The sequence below is a fragment of the Cyphomyrmex costatus genome, unplaced genomic scaffold (genome assembly GCF_001594065.2).
Source record: "Cyphomyrmex costatus isolate MS0001 unplaced genomic scaffold, Ccosl1.0 scaffold1053, whole genome shotgun sequence".
NCBI lineage: Eukaryota > Metazoa > Arthropoda > Insecta > Hymenoptera > Formicidae > Cyphomyrmex > Cyphomyrmex costatus.
Window position 1 is genome coordinate 739,425 of NW_017275012.1, and position 14,953 is coordinate 754,377.

The 14,953-nt window shown below is 28.6% G+C and overlaps 1 protein-coding gene across 2 annotated transcripts in view; it reads left to right on the top strand.

Annotated features, from left to right (window-relative positions):
* cpx (synaptic transmission protein complexin) overlaps positions 1–12,844 on the top strand; it is a 123,084-nt gene extending 110,240 nt beyond the window's left edge. For both annotated transcript variants that reach the window (XM_018540550.1, XM_018540559.1), the window contains 3 exons: positions 2,304–2,467; positions 10,641–10,770; positions 12,286–12,844. In XM_018540550.1, coding sequence (XP_018396052.1) covers positions 2,304–2,467; positions 10,641–10,770; positions 12,286–12,359 — 368 coding nt within the window. In that variant the 3' untranslated portion in view covers positions 12,360–12,844. The remainder of the gene's footprint in view (positions 1–2,303; positions 2,468–10,640; positions 10,771–12,285) is intronic.
* Positions 12,845–14,953: the final 2,109 nt, after the last annotated feature.

The following is a 14,953-nucleotide window of genomic DNA, read 5'->3' on the forward strand; positions in this document are numbered from 1 at the left end:
GAAAAACTCTGAATTTGTGAAAAAAAATTCTGACCGTTATGATAAAATGGCCTGTATATCACCTCTGGCTAGCGACGTCATGAAATTCTCTGGATAACCACCGGAGAATTTCATTTTGTCAAATAAAACTTGTCCGTGGACAGTTTTGCCGGACATAGAAGTGAGTAGAGGAAAACCGCAGGAATTCCGTTATTAATCTTTTTCAGAGACACGGAATGCGTTTTTTAAATCGTGCTACGCGCTATTTTCAAATATGCTGCGCATTTCCGCAATGGCATACTTTCAACTTAGCTGAAATTCTATTAAAATGAAATTCGAACTTGACACCTTCCGTTCTCTTCACAATGTCTTTCTCCTTAATTTATAAATTAAACGTTTGCTTAATATTATTAATTATAATAAATAAAGTTTCGAAAGAGAAGAAAAGACATTGAGACGAATTTCCTGTAGCAAATTGCACAACACGTGTTTACAAATTGATAACAATGTTAGAAAGTGTCGTTGCAATAATTGATCGCAGATGTTTACGTATTCATGTATTCTAAGAGTGCGCGGTTAATATTTTTATTTCAAACTAATTTTCATGAAAGACGTGAAGGGATAAACTTGCTTTTCAAAACTCTTCAATAAACCACTCGAAACTTGCTTATACTTAGACTTACTTTTTGGTGTGATTAGATTCGAAATGTAACTTTCTTGAAAAAGCAAAACTCTTTCGAGACTCTTAAGATTTAAAAGATGATCTTGTTACTCCTTTAATTATATAATTTTGTAATAAAATTAGAGATTCTAGTCAGTTACCATTTCACTTCAATTTGGAATAATGAAATCTGTATATACACAAGTGTAATTTTTGATAACTTTTTTAATTTTCTAATTTATTTAATATTATTTTATAATTTATTTTAACGATATGGATATTTTGGTTATTTTGTTTTGTCTAGTTTTTTTTTCTACGTGTATCTTTCACTACTTTATCTTTTATAAATAATATCTTTTAATATATGTATACATAAATAAATGTGATTGCTCAATGAAATAAAAGAGATCAATACCATCGTGTTAAAAAAAAGGTAAACATTTTTATAGAAGGAAAAAAGCGTTTGTCTTTCTGAGCAAAATATGTACTACGTTATTGGTTACTATTTGGTTTATTTTAGAATATACAATTTGCAACGTATATATGTATACAAATCTATAATCTTTTAATTAATATTATATAACCAACATTGATGATGATTATCATTATTATTATAACGGTATTACGTATGTCAGTAATTATTCCAATTGTGTATTTTATCAGGACGGAAACGTTGCTCAAAGTATACCGCGAATTTGCTTATTATCTTGCTACTCTTCAAACTTTAAGTTTTAGTACGATGATGAACGAAAGGGCAACGAACAAAATTGAAACAGAAAGATAAATCGGACTTCAAAGTATCTTTTCAACTCGCGGAAAGCAGCGCAAATACTATGAGCAGATAGGAGTGAAGGAGAAAATGGTAAATTGGCGTCGAGATAGAAGTAGTATTAATTTCTCCGAAGAACAGAGATTCTGCCACATCTACCTCTGTCTACTACTAAATCTTATTCTTTTCTTTGTCCACTTCATAATGTCTGCAATAACGCAACCAGTTTCACTAGACTCAAGAGAGACGAAACTGTCTTTTATTAAACTCTAAACATTCACAGAGAAAGTAAATTCTCGATTGTTAGAGAATTAAAAATATATAAATACTGAATTAATAATCTGACAATTAAATACGCAAACATATCTTCCTCAGTTAACAGAAAGTTAATTAATTTGAAAATACGATAAAGTATAACTTATCTCTCATTTTAAATATATAAGTTTATTTAGTCCTGATGTAATTAATGTTTTAACTGTTAATACTTTTATTTGAGGCTTCCGTAGATACTTTTTATATAGAAGTTATGAGTTTTACGTGTTATTTTCATATCCAGATCCATTATTAAGAACGTTTTGTGAACATTGTTGCAATTCACTTCATCGAGACGAGGCAATCTCATACATTTAAATTGTTTATTTAACAAGAATCTTTTTAACTGAAAATATTAAATAATATCTAGAACAATGTCGATAAATTATTTAATGTTCCATATTTTTTAAACATTTGTTTAATTTTATATAACTGTAAAGATAATCTCAAATATATAAATTTATTGTTTATCCATTAATACTAGGTTTAATTACTAAACAATTAGTGATCAGAGTAGTAGAATTTAATATATTCTAAGAAAAAGAGACATATCCATATATATGTTTTCTCTTTATTTTGTAGGTGCGGTAGGCGGCGAAGGAGGTGACGAGGATGACAAGGAAAAGGAAGAGGAGGCCGAAAGAGAGAGGCAGGAGGCTATCAGGGAAGCCGAAGAGCGAAGAAAGGAGAAACATCGTAAAATGGAAGAAGAACGAGAAAAGATGCGGCAAGAAATCAGAGATAAGGTCAGCAATGATGATTTTGCTTTTGTGTTTTTATCTAAAAAGTTTTTACATTTCTTTGAAAATGACTAATAAGTTCAATTTCCATACCTATATTCTCATGATCTTCGTCGTTGAAACTCGTTGTTATTCGCACATATTGTAGAATTTAATATTATTTACATATCAAAATTGCTATCGCTCGATTTTATCATTTAAATCATTTCAAAGGAATATAACGTTTAAAAAATATTATCCATTAAATATTAAATTAATTAATTATTGATTAAAAAACTGTCATAGTATAGGACATCAGGACAGGTTTACCTGTAAATGTCTTTATTGATTGATATTTACGGCAACATGGTATTTAAAGATTTACAGAATTGCCATATCGGAAATACTGTTATTATTATTATTTGTAATTTCTGTCATTAAAACGTATTATTTGAAGATATTGTGAATCATATTTTTCAGTTAATTACAAGTGGATTTTGTTCGTGACTATAAATATATCAGAGTACGAGTTTGAATATCGCCACGTGTTTCTCCAGCGTTTTCCACAAGAGTCCTCGATTTCATCTGGGTCATGTCAACGCCGTTGACTCCGTCCTGACAGGACAATACATCAGGATTGATAATGGCGCGATCCAACGTGCATTTTACATCTCTTTCGTTCTCTCTCTTCCCTGTTCTTCTTTTTATCCACACATTTATTTCCCGCCAAACCGGTGAATGCGTTGGAAGTTTTTTGCGAGATCCCGTCGGCGTATATTGTTCTACCCTATTTGATCAATGCGTCGACGGATTCTATTTTCTATATGACTCAACCTGATTGCTTTGTCCTCTAAAAAATGTCAAGTGGATCGACCGATCGAATCAACTTTAACGAGAACTCAAGAGCTAATATCAATTCTTTTCTTGCACGTCATTAATTCCTTATATTAATGTGAGATCAAAATAAATAAATATGTATGACACTGCATTTTTTATTTTTGTAACGAAATTCTAAAGTTTACTACGAAATAGCAAATTGATGATAGACTTGTATTTCTTTCACCGAAATTTATCCAACTAGGTTAGTAGGGTTGGATTTTACATGATGTTAATTGGAGTGGAAACGCGATTATCTCGTGTGTAAACAGAAAATGATATCGTTGAAGGGACCAAACACGTAATTCGACGTTGTGGGACGTAGTTTGATCTGTATATGTGTAACACACCAACCGCACTGCTGCAGTGTGCTATAATTCCATGTGCGGAAATGGTCGTCGAGTGGTTGAATGTTATAACTATTATCACGGCGGAGTTCGATTGTGGGAGTTCAAATGTGTCTAAGATCAACTTTAATAAATCGGTCGATCGATAATAAGCACGTACGCGCTTTAACGAAATCACATTTAGTGATTTGAGAATCATTTAATAAATTATTCTAATCGAAGACGACGAAATACTATAGAACATTAATGTCAAATAAATAATTGCGCAAAAAATTAAGATTTTAGAGAAATATAAACATCTAAAAATCGATAATCCTTTATACGAATTTAATCATTTTGAAAACATTAAAACTCAATTAAACGAAATTTAAACTTGAACAAATCTTAAAGAACTTATGAAATGGTAAAATGGTACTAAAAAGACTAGTTAGAATTGAACAAATGTAATATAAGGAATAAAGCAAATTTCAGCGGCTTCATTACTCAGCGAAATTTAGATTAAAAAACGTCTTTCAACATGATGGCGTTTCAAGATTCGTTTAGTCCTCCGTGGTTTTATTCATGAAGCAAGGAGATCTCGACGGAATATAATTAACACTAATGGCTGCTTCATCATAAGCAAAAGAACTACCTTCAAATCTTTTCCATCTCGGTAGAAACATGATTCTTCGAAAATGAACGGAAAAGATTGAGACGCGATCTCTCATGAGAATAGAGCATCTACTATTCCTGCCTAATAGTGGAAGAGGCTTTGGCATGGTAATCGCATTGGGTCAAATCAAATCCGATTTCCTATCTCGACTAATGAACGAAGTGGGACTTTGTTATAGTAAAGTCCTTGCGCAATTTGAAAATATTCTTTTTATTTTTAAATTGGCTTCGAGAACTTCTTTGTGGAAGAAACAACATATCAAACAACGTATCAAATAATGTATTATTTGAGCTACTTGTATACAATATACATATATGAAAAATATATTATATATATGATATTATATTTTATTTTTTTATTAATTTGTTTCAATATATTATTTCATTTATTATTCTACAATATATTAGTGTAAATATTTTATTTTGTAACATTTATTATTACAGCAAAACTGCGGAAGTTAAATTCATTTATATTTATAAAATGCATTTATATTTATTTCACGGTATATGCGATTGCCTTATATTTTTCGTTACTATTGGCAGAAAATATATTTGGGGCATTATTCCAAGATCACAAGATAGTTTTAAATCTACAAATACACACATAGAATAAACGAATCTTTTAAAAAGCACATTAAAAGAAATACTGAATCTTTCTCTCATCTTTCATCAGAAATAATGTTATATTTAAAAGTTGACACATGTTAAATAAATAGAAAGAAAGTAGTAAAAGGGAGAAAAAGAGAGGAAAAAAGTGAAAAATTTCCAAAGATCCATTTATCGATCTAATATTGTTTGCGTTTCACATTACTCCGAGAAAATACACTACATCCAGCACTTTATTTTTTCTACTCCCCCATTAGCTTTCTGTTTTTATCCTCAAGAACATCTTTAAAGATGAAGAATCGTTAAAGAAATTGACATTATTGTACGCTGACTATTAATATTATCATATTGTTAATATTTCTATTTTATTACATATTTTGTTACATATTTTATCGAATGATTAACTATCGTTCTCCGTTTATACACAGCTTCTTCATTATCCTTTAACTCTTTTACACCTCTTTTTTTTGATGGGTGCTATTGAAAAAATAATGCATACTATTATTTATAACATTTGAGAAAAAGTTTCAATCTACATTGCAATTGAAATATTAGAATTGAAGAGTTTTTTGAACAATTAAAAATATTACTAAAATAATTGTAAATACACAAAAGATATTTGCTTTAAAGAAGCATTAATAATAACACACACACACACACACACACACACAAAGTGAATTTTGAATTAAAATAAATTTTATTTTATTAGTTCTGTGATTGTACGTATTTATTAAATTATTGTACGAACATAATTGAATAGATTAATAATGTATATGAAGATAATGTTATGAATCGATACACATATAAGAATAATTTATTATTGATCTAGCCTCGATAAAATTTTTAACGCAACCAATGTAAAGCAATCTATGGCTAGCTTTATATTGGCCTTTTTTTAGTTAATCGAAACAATTGCAAATTGCATAGAATCAAGTATATACAGTCGATTAGTAGCATTTAGTATGTCATAGGTCTTTAATGGTTGCGTTAAATAATTTATATTACGTGCTAAACCAATGAGGGATAATGCTGTAACTTTGAGAAAAGCTAAATTCATCAAGATATTGTATTTTGATATTGAAATAAAAAAACTGATGGCGTTGAAAATTATACGTGTAGAAATTTACTTAAGTAAAATAGGATAGCCATTGTTATAAGTGGCAAGTACGGCATTAACCGTCATATCGTGGTTAAGATGATTGATCGTTTCTGTTGAACACGCATATCTCAGTAAATGTCGAAGATAATCTCCGGGGAAGGAAGAGGAAGCATCTCAAATGTGACAACGAAGGCGACAGAAAAAGCAACGATGATGCGAACTAGGAAGAAAGAAGATTGAACTTAACTGGGGTCAAATTGACTCTAGTAGGGAGTCCCTGCATTCAATATGGCGACTTCCTAATAGAGTCAGGCTGACTCCTTTTAAGACGTTCACCAGATGAGGCATCGTCTCGCAAAAATACCTGAACGTGAGCTGTATAAACAAAGTTACGGTTATTTAAGTTATAAAGTATTACTTAATTTAATGATACAGGGCGTTATGAACGATTTGTATGTATCGATAAGAAATGGCATTGGATGCTGATTGATTGAACGATCAGTTGGATTTGTCACATGATATTAATTATATTAGTTTAAAAATAATGTCTTAAAATTTTTATTGTCAGTCTAAGTCAAGAATTGGTTTCTTTTTACATCTGGAGAATTATTTATCAATTAAATTTGTATTTGCATATAAAGAAATATATGTAAATTTTCAAGAAAAAGGTCAAACGCTATAAGATACGCATCTTTTGAAACCTACTATAACTCTGAATTCCGACAGAGATCTCATATTCCAATTTCTCCATCATGGTATTGTAATATAACACCGTATCAGATCTTCTGCCTATTTTTAGCACTGATAAAGTTATAATACATATAAGGAATACCAAATAGCATAATCTCTTCTTTCAATCTCTCCTTTCGTTTCTATAAACCAATAATACTTATAGGTATAACGATAATAGATAACAAAAGCAAAAATGTGGAGGAAAAGAGGTAGAGAAGAAAATTATATACACATAATATTGCTAATAAAAGTCTGGAAATATTAATAAAAATATCCAATTTTCCAAATATCGATAAAAAATTAAATTATTATCTGTTTAATATAACTCGTTGCATAGATAAGTACTAAAATATTATCTCTATTCATTATAATAGTTTATTTTGTTTATAATAATTAACTAGCGAAAAAAAATATTTTTACATCAATAGTTACATAAGATTGTAAAGTACACCGAAACGAGGGCATGAAAGGACGCAGGCCTCAAAAACGCCGCAGTGCGACTCACTCTGCGGGCTTCATGAAAGCAACACACTGTGTTAATACCATTAGAATAAGCGAATAAGACAAGACTTCAAGCAATTGCTTATTCATTAATTACTATCAAACAGTTGCAATTATTGTATGTATTAAATCTAATAAATGCTACATACAATTCAATGTTATATAACAATGATATATTTGTAGTTTTAGGGAATAAAAATTCTTTATATACAAGAAATTTTAAAAACCAATTATGAATACCAAATATAACATCTTGAAAAATTTAATTATTATTATTAATATCTATTGCATAATGTTATATGTACATAATAAATTACTATGACTAAAAATTGATTGACAATTATTTACACATTGGTTCTCAGTTTTCGCTGTTTTAACTTTGGAATTAAGTAATTTTTTGAATTGTCCGATTATTTTTGAAGTAGTTGTACATGCAAGTTAGATGTAACGCGTGATAAATCGCCGCGCCGCTATAATCCGGCGCATAATAATGTTCTCATAATTTCGAACATGAATGGACGAAGCGCACATACAGACGCAGATGCAAGAGGTGCACGGACATGTTGCGCGTATATCGAGGAACATTAATTAACGTCAGGATCAGAGCATCAGATTTGACGCTTGCCATGTGAGGTACAGTGCTCGTTTATTCTGTGCTATCTGTCTCCTCGGCATAACACGTATGTTCGTTGAGAGATTGAGAGTTTAAAAAAGAATAAAATCTTGTAAAATATTTAGTTAGAAAATTAAAATTATAAGAGACAAAATAAATTCTTCTGTATGTGCCTGTTAAAAACTTTTAAAGACTTTTAAGCTCTAGAAACTTTTAGACTCTAGAAATTATTAAAGTATTCAAGTAATTAGTTAGAATATTAGTCGACATATTTTTCAAATTGCGCAATTAAGAAAAACTTATTTTTTTACATTACACAAAGATCAGTACGGTTTATGATAGCACGGTTTTCATCATTTTTTTTCTTTATTCCTTATTACTAAAGGATTTTTTGATAAAAGACGATATTGATTCTCCACTTTTTAAAATATTAACATGTTTGATATAGAAAAATAAAGAAATAACTTATTAAATAAATAATTGTTGACTAAATATTGTTTGCATACTAACGAAATGAATATTATGTGTAATAAAAAATTAGCTATTCCTTTCATCGCGCTATTATAAATTAAGAAAATGTATCTTAAACGAGCTAATTATATTATATTAGTTATAAGTTTGTGAAATGATTTTTTTTAACTAGAAAGTTAATGTATGCTTAAGTGAACTAATAATACTTAAACGAACTGATGTATATAATAACAAGAATGGAGTGATAATATAGTATAAAATATTATCTATACATAAAATACACTTCACGTTATTGATTTCAAATTGTTTCGTATTTTCTTGAGTCGCAAATATGTAATACAGAGTGTTTAAAAAAATCATTCAACATTTACATGATAGATAGTACACAATTACACATCTTACTATAGCTTTAGTGAATATAAATCGAAAGCAGCGTTTCTGAGATGTAAACAATTTTGTATGTTAGTATATCATAACTGACTTATATTGCCTCTTCTTCGTGTTGCATACGACGTGAAAAAAAAGAACTTGAGGTAAAGTATAAATTACTTGCTCGATTGTAATAAGCGATTAAGTAAGAAGAAAGGTAAAAAAAACGAGAAAAAATTGAATATAATATTATTGAATATATTAATAAATTTAATTGTAAAATAAATTGTGAATATTAATAATTAACTTGTTTGAGAGATCTTAATTTTTTCTCGTTTTTGATCTTTCTTCTCACTTAACTTGATATAAGTTGCACTGATAATCGTATTTGGGTGAATTACAAGTGATATCAATGAGTGATATCCTATAATGTCCAATGCGCATCTAGTAATGGCTTATTATTGGTTATGCTTGATGTTGACTTATTGATTTCCAGCGAAATTTTTTATTATAAAGCGATGTATGGAAATTGAATTGGAGAACATTCAAAATGCAATTTGTAAGTCTTTACGTGAGATAAATCTTCACTCTAATTCAGGCGTAATCTCGTTACGGACTCTTCAAATTTAAAACCATGAACTTCAGTAATTAAGGGCGTATGAGAGTGCAGCGTTGTTGTTGGTACGCACAGAGTAATAAGAAATGAATTTCTTCAAATTACTCCTTTATTTGGAGTCATCTTCAGCTAATACAAATTTAATATTCCTCTTTTATATTTGTTGTACTAGTCACATCAAATTTACAGATTTGATGTTGAAATTTCTTACACGAAGATTTTTATACAAAGATGTCTTAAAACATTGGATCGATCAAAATAATAAGTATAGGTTTCATCGTAAATTATATTATTTTGGTCAACTTATTTGGTATAACGTGCTTACACTTGATCGTCTAATTTTAATATTGTTATCTTAATTTCTAGAAATTAAGATTTATATTTTTCTCTCAAAATATAAATCTTCACGTCGCATACAACACGTAAAAGTTAATAAGTCAATTATAATACAAAATTATTGATATCTTACAATTAGAGAGAGAAGAAATAGTTGAGTTTTCAACCTGTTTTATTACTAAGGCTTTTTTATTCAGTATAGTGTGTATTATCTATCATATAAATGTTTATCTATCATATAAATGTTCAATGGTCTTTTAACATTCTGTATAATCAAACATAACGCATTTTTTCTAAAAGCGACTCATCTGGAGGAAACAAAGGCATTCATGACGCTGACATGCACTATTATTCATTGCATAACAAATCATTTCACTGAAAGGCACCAATTATTAACGAGGCCTTGGTCAGCGGTACAATATATATGTATCCTACAGGTAATGATAATACTTGTATGTGAAGCATATTCCTATACATGCAGCGACAACGGCACTTGTACCATTAATGCTATGTCCAGCTTGCTCCGCAATCGAGCTTATTGTTGTGTACCAAGAGTACAAAGCATCAATACACGAGGACCATTGCTGTTTATTATAAATTGGATGTATTAAATAGTGAATAAATGAAGAGAAAGGAGAAAGAACAAAAGAGATATTAATTATTTGTTAATATATAAATTAATACAATATAATAAAATTAATATTATATATGATAAAAATACACGTGGTAATAAAATATATATATAATATAATTTATTGTAAAAATGTAATTGTAATGTAAGAAAAAATGTTAAATATACGATTATAATATATAAAATAATAAAATAAATTGATACTTTTAATAAATTAATATTATATGTAATATAAATTAAAAGTATTCATAAAGATCTTATAAATAATCGAAAAATCAAGCTCTTAATACCAAAAAGAGAAGTAGATTTCTCTACCTCGCTTGATGAGATATTGTTGTTTTTTTATTTACAGTATAACATAAAGAAAAGGGAGGAAGTGCAAGAGATGCCACAAGAAGAGCCTAATCCTCTGATGCGAAAGAAGAAGACACCAGAGGAATTGGCGGCCGAAGCTGAAGCCGAAGACGAAGATGAGTTCACTAGTATGTAATGTTTGCAATATTACTTTGATATATTAATACAAGATATTTTAAATCATTCGAATTAGTTTTGATTTATAATTTTTTGTACAATTTTAAATCTAACTTTTCTTGACAAAGATATGCAAGCTTCAATAATTTTGAATTGTAATTAAGAGAGAATAAAAAAAATTTTTATATTTTATACATAAAAACTTAATATCAAGTTAAAACCATATAAATACATAGATTACTCACTTTGTACATTTAAATAGAAATGAGAAATTAAGTTATTTCAGAAGAAAATAAGCCATTGATAATAGCCATTTTGAAAAAGTTAAAAAATTGTTATTTCTAACATTATCAAATTATGAAATATTTCTTAGGCTATTAATATTTATACATTAATTCTATATAAACTTGCAAAATATCATGTTAAATTAAAACATGTGACAAATGTTCTAATTTTGTAAACATGAATTAATGTAATTAATTTCTATAATATATCATGTATGTATAAGAGAACATTAAATCATGTTTCTGTTAATATATATAGTAGCTTAAAGAACAAGTTAAGTCCTTAGGGAAATTACTCTAAATCCATAACAACACTAAGAAGATTCAGAGACATTTGCCAGCTGCCCAAATATACTTGTCATGTGTATACAAATATATAAACATGTATACATATGTATGTATAATATATATGTATACGATAATGACAAGTAATTATAATTAACTGTAATATACGTATACATATACATGTGTGTGTGTCTATGTACATAGTTAATTTGTCTTTTATCATATTACACACACACACAAGTGCATACATACACATATGGACACATAGGATAGCATCGTATAAACACAGTTATTTTATTGCATCTTTATTGACTTTTTAACTTTATCGACGTTTTAACTTAATTTCATTTTCATATTCAGTTTACAAGAATACATAAGTGTAAATTAAATTAAAAAATAGGCCCTTTATGCATAATTTTTTAAAGAAAAAGATAAAATTTAAAATATAAAACAATATTCAATGCTAAAGACCGTTAAAATGTAAGAAGATAACTAATACGAATACGAAACCTATAATAGTCCAGCTTGGATCTTTAATTCCTAATATATAATTTCGCGTGAATTTAAAATATAAAAATTTATTTTTCATAAAATTAGTGGTTTTAAAAAAATATTATAATTTTTTAAACCGACAACTTTGTAAATTTTATAATTTAAAAATTTGAAATACGTTATGGAATTGAACACGGTATTCCCTCGTTATCATTATCAAAATATTATCAAATTTTAAATTGTTGGATTTTTAGACATCTGTTAAAATAATCCTAACAGACATTTTTTCCTCTTTTTTTTTAATATTCTTTTTTTTTAAATAATATCTTATATTTTTCTTTACAAAAATTTTCATTTTTAATTATAAATTTTTATAAATTTTGTATATTTTTCTTTTATTATTCTTTTGCTCAGAATTTTACTGTTAATATTTTATTAAATACATTTTCATTTTGACTGTTTCAGAATTGAAAAATACGATAGAAACGCAAGTGAACGAGATCAAATCGCAAATTGAAAGTAAGTGCAGCCTCCAATGAGCCTATTGCATCGCGCGGTTCACGAGAAAGATGACAACGATATCATACGTCGTCGTCGGACTCGTGTCCGCCCTGCTGCCCATAGGAATAAAGGAGGAAAGGGTAGCGGAAGAGATAACGAAGCAACGAGAAAAAGGAAAACTGATATGTAGAATCACAAACATTGGAACGCCATCGTCGTGTCGATCAATCGGAGATCAATTCCAACAATCGATTGGTCGGTCGTTGCTTAAAGCAAAGTAAAAGACGAGAATGAGCCAGAAGATATATCCCAAGGATTTTTAAAGGATTCCTGAAGGATTTTTCATTACCGTCATATTTAGATGCAACTTCGAAAATTGAAAAGATCCTGTCGAGGATTTATTCTGCATGAGATATTTAAAATTAGAAACTAAAAAAGAATTATCTTTTATGTAAAGAAACGTTAATCGAAGAAGATATGAAATATCAAAAATTATAAATTCATGCAAGCGCTATACAAAATTTGAAAATAGAAGCTAAAAGCGGGGAAAAGATGTAATCTTTTATTAAATTCTGATAATACGTATAACAATTGGTATTGATAACTGGAATTAAAAGGTAATTTTACTAACAAAATATATTAAACTAAATTTAATTTTGAAAATAATTTTTAAGAAATTTTAAAATTTAACTATATCAGTGCTGGTAATTTATTAATAATTCTAGTAAATCATCCACTAGGAGCAAACCCCGTAACAATAAATCTACAATTTAAAATAAATATATATTATAAATATTTTAACAAAAGTATTAACTAAATAAACAATGGAGCACGTTGTTATATTTATATAGTAAATGGAAATAATAATTGGAGGACAAAATAAATCAACAGAATAAAGAATAAGGTTGAAAGATGCTTGTTGAGAAAATACAAAGACCAATTCTCTCGATTTCTATACAACAGATATAAACTTTAGTTAAAAATCTAAGAATTTGGAAGAAATTCTCGACAGATATTCTAAAGTTTTTCAGCGCAAAACGAAGAGATCCAGGCATTGACGATATTAAAGAAAATAAAATTAATTACCACACAAAATATCAACACAATCTTGAAGAGAAGCACGAAACAAAAAATAGACACAACCGGTATATGTTTTTTATCGGTATATGAAGATCAAGTAACTAAATATCGCGGAGAAGAATTAGAAATCCCAAAGTCCAATCTCATTTCATTCGGAAGCAAACAAATAAAAGAATATATATAAAAACTAACTAAAAGGAGAGATGACTGAAATATTGTCGATCGTCGATGGTGTTTGTGAAGGGAAATTTTAGGGGGTAAAAACGATATAGACGACGATGAAGACAAAAAAGAAAAGAGAGAGAATGCTGACTCGACCAGAGTGTGATTTTTTTATGTAATTGTTGCAGTTAAAACGAAGTGTGAAGTGATGTTGTGTTTTATATAGGATAATTAGGTGTTCTGTAGAATGTGTTTAGCTGTAGTATAGTTTACAAATCAATTATCTGGTATGACGAGCGAAGTATCCAACTGTGGATACTGAGTTATTTTCTATTTATAGTTCGTCTAGGTATTATATATAGTTATATGGAGAATTTTTGGCGCAATTTGGTGATTTGAAAATCAACTGTTGATTATTAGAGGAAACTAACGATTCATCTTTAATTATTACCAGTATTAATTATTTGTTTATTTGGATAGTTTGTGGAATATCTAGTTATTCTATATTTCTTAAGATCGTGTACTGCGAACGTTTCAGACATGTTAATTGATTCTCGGATAGGGATATAAGAGGTTTCCTACAATATTTCTCTGGTAGGAAGTTTTTGAAAGTTTTCAGAAGTTTTTTAAAGAATCGTCGAAGCGCTTTTAAAGTTTTGTATTCGACAATTATTTGACATAGATATATCCAATAAACTGTCTAACTGTGATACCTATAACATCACTTTTATGATCTTATGGATGCTGTATAATTACAACTTTTGCATAATTGGAAATAACGCTAAAAAATAGATCTAGGAACTAACAAGTGTGATTTATACGATGATCAATTAGCTTATTTATTTTTCTGGAAATAAAAGATTTGTAGCACGCAAAAAAGGTGACCAGTTTCTTGCTGAGTATGCAATTATATTGTTGCGGCCTGTGTGCAAGTCGGTTAGATGTAATCGGTTATCAAATGGGAAACTTTGGAAGCAGTTGAATATTCAAATATAGACCTCGAAACTTCCCTATTAGGTGGTCAATTAACAGCTCCAATGAATACGTCGTAGTACAGAAACTGTACTATGCTTTATATTGCTGCACTTAGTAGACACAGTCTAACTAACTTTATTTTAATTACTGTCTTTTTCTATCACATTCATAAACTCTTCTTATTTTAAATGTTGCTGCTTTTGACTGTAAAACTATGGGTTGCTAGCTATATAAACTTTTCTAATCATGACATAAAAGGCAAGTTGTAACATTGTGCATAATAAACTTAGTAATTTAACTAAAAGTTTGTCTCAAAAATGCAAAATTATAATAAGAAACTAATTATATAAGAGAAAAATACAAAATTACAGTCTTTAAAGTTATAAAAAAAAAATTAAAATCAATGAGCAAATAT